The sequence below is a fragment of the Mobula birostris genome, chromosome 5, assembly GCF_030028105.1.
Source record: "Mobula birostris isolate sMobBir1 chromosome 5, sMobBir1.hap1, whole genome shotgun sequence".
Classification (NCBI taxonomy): domain Eukaryota; kingdom Metazoa; phylum Chordata; class Chondrichthyes; order Myliobatiformes; family Myliobatidae; genus Mobula; species Mobula birostris.
Window position 1 is genome coordinate 208,216,095 of NC_092374.1, and position 6,502 is coordinate 208,222,596.

At 49.6% G+C, this 6,502-nt stretch overlaps 1 protein-coding gene across 1 annotated transcript; it reads left to right on the forward strand.

Annotated features, from left to right (window-relative positions):
• The first annotated feature begins 2,936 nt into the window (after positions 1-2,936).
• LOC140198494 (epidermal differentiation-specific protein-like) lies at positions 2,937-3,644 on the forward strand. Its single transcript, XM_072259581.1, has one exon. The coding sequence runs from the start codon at positions 2,937-2,939 to the stop codon at positions 3,642-3,644; it is 708 nt and encodes a 235-aa protein (XP_072115682.1).
• Positions 3,645-6,502: the final 2,858 nt, after the last annotated feature.

Consider the following 6,502-nt stretch of genomic DNA (forward strand, 5'->3'; position numbering starts at 1 on the left):
AATGGATGTCCCTCTATTCTAAAGCTGTGTCTTTTGGTCTTAGACATCCCCCACTATAGGAAACACCCTCTCCACATCCACTCTATATGGGCCTTTTAATATTCAGTAAGTTCAATGAGATCCTCTCCCCTCATTCTTGAAACTCCAGTGAGTATAGATTCACCACCATCAAATGCGCTTCATACGCTGACCATTTTACTCTGGGAATATTCTCAATGAACCCCCCCCCCCTGTCCCCCTCCAATGCCAGCACATTTTCTCCTTTGTCCAGCAGTTGCTGACAACATCACAAAATGTTCTTCAAATGCCCGAAAGTGCCCCTTTAACTTCCCCAGTTTAGTTTCATACAACATTAACCTGCTTTCTGTTTCAATTATTTTCTAAATTTCACAACCGTGTTCTAAAGACTATAACCAAAGTAATTCTGAAACTGTTGAGCTAAGACCAGAAGACCATATGACATGGGAGCAGAATTAGGCCATTCAGCCCATCGAGTCTGCTACATCATTCCATCATGGCTGATCCCGGATCCCACTCAATTCCATACACCTGCCTTCTCAACACATATACTTTCATGCCCTGACCGATCAGAAAACTATCAAATTCCATAAGACCATCAGACAAAGGAGGAGATTAAGTCGAGGGTTGTTGGGCAGAGTTGCTCGAAGGCCAGAAGGGCCTATTTTGCACTACACCCTAATAGGTAAATCAATCTCCTCGTATCTGCAACCATCACCCTCTCTCCAACACTCCTCCCCAACTCTGTCATCACCTCCGGTATCACACTCCCCTCATCTCTGTGATTCCCTCTGAGATCACGCTCCCTCCATCTCTGTGATTCCCTCTGGTATCACACTCCCCTCATCTCTGTGATTCCCTCTGGTATCACACTCCCCTTACCTCTGTGATTACCTCTGATATCACACTCCCCTCATCTCTGTGATTCCCTCTAATATCACACTCCCTCCATCTCTGTGATTCCCTCTGATATCACACTCCCTCCATTTCTGTCATTACCTCTGATATCACACTCCCCTCATCTCTGTGATTCCTTCTGATATCACACTCCCCTTACCTCTGTGATTACCTCTGATATCACACTCCCCTCATCTCTGTGATTCCCTCTAATATCACACTCCCTCCATCTCTGTGATTCCCTCTGATATCACACTCCCCTTACCTCTGTGATTACTTCTGATATCACACTCCCCTCATCTCTGTGATTCCTCCTGATATCACACTCCCCTCATCTCTGTGATTCCCTCTGATATCACACTCCCCTCATCTCTGTGATTACCTCTGGTATCACAATCCCCTCATCTCTGTGATTCCCTCTGATATCACACTCCCTTCATCTCTGTGATTACCTCTGATATCACACTCCCCTCATCTCTGTGATTCCCTCTGGTATCACACTTCCCTCATCTCTGTGATTCCCTCTGGTATCACACTCCTCTCATCTCTGTGATTACCTCTGATATCACACTCCCCTCATCTCTGTGATTCCCTCTGGTATCACACTCCCCTCATCTCTGTGATTACCTCTGGTATCACACTCCTCTCATCTCTGTGATTCCCTCTGATATCACACTCCCCTCATCTCTGTGATTCCCTCTGATATCACACTCTCCTCATCTCTGTGATTCCCTCTGATATCACACTCCCATCATCTCTGTGATTACCTCTGATATCACACTCCCCTCATCTCTGTGATTCCCTCTGATATCACACTCCCTCCATCTCTGTGATTACCTCTGGTATCACACTCCTCCCCATCTCTGTCATTACCTTTGGTATCACACTCCCCTCATCTCTGTGATTACCTCTAATATCACACTCCCCTCATCTCTGTGATTCCCTCTGATATCACACTCCCTCCATCTCTGTGATTACCTCTGGTATCACACTCCTCCCCATCTCTGTCATTACCTCTGGTATCACACACCTCCCCCTGCCCAGCTGCTTTGAACCTCCTATCTCTGAGACCACCCTCCGGTCACTACACACCCTCCTCATCTCAGTGAATCCCCTCCAGCTGCTACGCACTTCCTGATTTCTGTGCACGATATTGAGTGTGTAGGATAAAGGGCAAGTGTGCAGGGCGCCGGGTTCTGTGTAAAGGGCGCGGGCTTGAGCGTGCAGGGCGCGTGGTTGAGTATGCGGGGCGCGGGGTTGAGTGTGCAGAGCGCAGGGTTGAGTGTGCAAGGCTCGTGGTTGAGTGTGCAGAGCGCGGGCTTGAGTGTGCAGGGCGCAGGATTGAGTATGCGGGGCGCGGGCTTGAGTGTGCAGGGCGCAGGATTGAGTGTGCAGGACGCGGGGTTGAATGTGCAAGGCGCGTGGTTGAGTATGCGGGGCGCGGGGTTGAGTGTGCAGGACACGGGGTTGAGTGTGCAGGACGCGGGGTTGAGTGTGCAAGGCGCGTGGTTGAGTATGCGGGGCACGGGGTTGAGTGTGCAGGACGCATGGTTGAGTGTGCAGAGCGCGTGGTTGAGCGTGCAAGGCGCGTGGTTGAGTATGCGGGGCACGGGGTTGAGTGTGAAAGGCGCGGGGATGAGTGTGCAGAGAGCGGGATTGAGTGGGCAATGCGCGTGGTTGAATGTGCAGAGCGCGGGGTTGAGTGTGCAGGACACGGGGTTGAGTGTGCAATGCGCTTGGTTGAGGGTGCAGAGCGCGGGGTTGAGTGTGCCGGTCTAAGTGTGGATAATAGTTGCAGTAAAGGATTATTCTAAGCGTTCGTCCCAAGTGACAGTGTGAATGTACAGTACGTAACTCACAGTCCCTGGAATTCAGAATGAATGGCGGAGCAGAGTATGAATACTGTGATGAACTATTCAACGTCCCTGCATGGACACACTGTTCGCTTCCCCTATTGTATTTTTGCAAAGCTTTTCCCACTGTAATTGCATCATTTGAGGTAGTTTCCCGACGCGGCTCTAATGCTGACCGGATTCCGCTGCCTGGTTGTGGCAAATAACGATTGGATGCTCCTGGTTGACAACATCTCCCTGAGTCACGGAGGGTCAGAGATAAATTTCGCCGCCTTCCAGGGAGTCCACAAGAGTCTTCATTGCTTGAGAGATCTTGTGAACGACACGCACCTCTCTATCAAGATGAGTAAAATCATCCTGTACGATGAAACCGATTTTAACGGCTCACACAAAGAATTTGTGGACAATATATCCGACCTTGGCACTGAGATCTTCAGCGACACCGCCCGCTCGCTGAAAGTTCAAGGCCAGCACTGGGTGGCGTATACCAAGACAAACTTCCAGGGGAAGTTCAAGGTCTTTGGACAAGGAGACCACGGAAGTCTGGGCGATATGGATCAGAAGATTCGCTCCTTGCGGCTGGTGCAGGAGGCTTTGAAGGACCCGGAGATCATTCTGTACGAAGACGTCGGATACAAGGGCAGGTCCCGCAGCATTGAGGAAACGGTGAACGATCTGACAAGAGCCGGCTTCGACAATCTGGTCTCTTCCCACAAGGTGAAGCAGGGCGTGTGGATCCTGTGTCAGGGCAAGAACCAGACTGGTGAGCGGCTCATCACCTTCAAGGGCGACGAGTGGCGTAACTATGTCGATTTCAGCTGGAATGACAAGCTGTCTTCAATCAAGGCCTTGCAGACCAGCGACTTGGAGGTTTGAGGTCGCCCCGTAATCATGTGCCTTTCAGCCGCAGCTCCCTCACCCCAACTGCCGGGTTCGCTCAATAAAATGCTCCATCAATGCTAATAACCTTCTGTCGGTCTCATTGTCCAATTCATTACTGGGTTAGACTGCGGGCATGTCATTGGGGAATGGGGTCGGTGTATAAGCGAGGGTGGTGACTCGGAGCGCCGGGGGCGTTCGCAGTCGGTGGCGCTGATTTCTCCACAGACTCGGCCGAACCCGCTGCTTATTTACAGATTTCCTGTATCCGAGCATCTCTACTTTCTAAAAGCAATCGTCGAGGGTGGGTGGGGTAGGTGAGTTTCTGAGATTCGGGGGAAGTGGGAATCACTGAGTCATGGCATTTGTAATAATTTTAGAAATGACTGTAAATGATTCTGTAAATTACTTCTATATAGAGATGTATAACGACATGTCCCATGTCACCTAATTATACCCCGTCACCATTTAACCTACCGACCCCGTGGATCTTTGAGATTCGGGAGGACACCGAGGCACCCGGAGGAAACCCCGGGCGCCGGGGCTGACATAGCGCGACGCTAACGTACTGCCTCTCCTGTGCCCACCCGACTAAAGACCCGTTGAATCGAAGACTGTTATCTCCCTTCACACAGTACTCTCTTTATTTATTCAATGTTTGAGATGTACAATTGAACTTTATTGCCCACATCTCAATGGCCTTGAAGGCGGGCGGAGCCATTTGCTTCCACGGCGGTGGTCCTGCCGGCGAATCTGCCGCCACGGTGCTGTTGAGCGAGTTCTCCGGGTGAGACCCGTGGGTGATGAAGGAAACCCGGTGTGTTTCCAGGTCAGGCTGGTGTGTGACTTGGAGGAGAACACTGAAAACTGCAGCACAGAAAGTCAATGCCGAACCATAAATCTGCCTTGTCCCATTGACATGACCCTCCGAATCCCTCCCATCTATGTACCTATCCAAATTTCTCCTAAATGTTGAAATTGGCCTCTATCTACCACATCTACAGGCGGTTTCTTCCACACTCTCACCACACTCTGAATGAAGAAGTTCTTCCTCTGGCCCCCTGAAGTATTTCACACCTCTCCCTTAACCCACAACCTTTAATTCTCATCTCAGCTACATCAGTGGAAATATCTTGCTTGATTTTACTGTATCTTACTTTTGTATACCCCTATCAAATCTCCCCTCATTCTTCTGCACTCCAGGATGTTAAAAGGCTTAATATATACACCTTTCCCTGTACAGTAACTCAGACCCTCATGTTCCAGCAACATCTTGTAAACTTACTCTGCACTCAGTCAACCTTATTGATATCTTTCATGTTGGTGCCCAGAACAGTGCGCAATACTCCGAATTAGGCCTCACTAACACCTTGGCCAATTTAATATAACATCCCAATTTCTGTATTCAATGAAACACACACAACGTGCTGTGAGAACTCAGCAGGCCAGGCAGCATCTATGGAAAAGAGTCAACAGTCAACATTGTTGGGCCAAGACTGTCCATCAGGCCTGGAAAGAAAGGGGGAAGGGCTCGGACTGAGACGGTGGGGGAGGGGAGGACGAAGTACAAGGGGGCAGGTGATAGGTGAAACTGGGAGGGGATGTGAAGCAATGAACTGGGAAGTTGATTGGTGGAAGAGATAAAGGGCTGGAGAAGGAAGAATCTGATAGGGGAGGACAGAAGGGGAGGAGCACCAGAGGGAGATGGTGGACAGTTAAGAACAGAAGGTGTGAAAGAGAAACAGGAATGGAGAAGGGTGAAAGGGGAGGGGAATTACCTGGAGTTTGAGAAATCGTTGATCATGCCATCACGTTGGAGGCTACCAGATGAAATATAACGTGTTGCTCCTTCAATCTGAGTGCGGCTTCAACATGGCATAGGGGAGGCCACAGACTCACCCTGAGAGCAGATGCCGCAGAGACAGAGGAATTGAGAGAAGGGATCAGCACTTTTACAAGTGACAGTGTGGGAAGATGTACAGACCGGAGAGCTTTAAGAGTTTTTAAACGAGATCAGTATATAGACTGTCTCCAGAGAGAGAGAGATCAAGAAAGGTGAGAGAGGTGGAAGAAATGGACCAAGTAAACTTGATAGCAGGTTGGAAGTTGGAGACAAATTTGATGAAATTGACAAGCTCAGCATGGGTGTAGGAAACAGCACCAATGCAGTCATCTATGCAGAGTCGGGAGAGTTGCGCAGCGATGCTGGTTTTCACTTAGAAAATGGACTGTTCCACACGGCCGACAAAAGGCAGGCATTGCTGGCTACACCTTGGCTTTGGAGGAAGTGTGAGGAGCTGAAGGAGAAATTGCTGAGGCCGAGGACAAGCTCCAGCAGACGGCAGAGAGTGGTGGTGGAGGGGAACTGGCTGATACTGTTGTCCAGAAAGAAGTGGAGAGCTTTAAGGCCTTCCTTTCTTTCTTTATTAATCTTTTTATTGATTTAAAAGGAACATAAATACAATCAAGAGGAGAATTATCTCAAATATACATATCAATATTGTAAGGGGGTTTCGTCTTTTATGTTACTGCGGAGGCTAATTAAAATGGCTTCTTGGTTATGTTAAACGCTGTGGCTTAAGGGGTGATAAGAGGATGTTACGAACCAATTGGGATAGCTGTTATGACTTTGGGGTATCTGGAAGATATGTATGCGCGGGGTTTTGAGGCAGAAGACGGGAGAGAGAGACAGAGGATGGACCAGGTGCTGTGAGTCCGCTAACGGGGTCGGACCCCGAGCGGGACGTTCGGCAAGGAGACGGAGATGGATTCGTGTGGAGGGTCTGGTCGACCACCGTTGTTGGTCCCAGGCGGCCGGTCGAGGTGGTCCGAGGGGGGTCGCAGGGTGAAGAAGA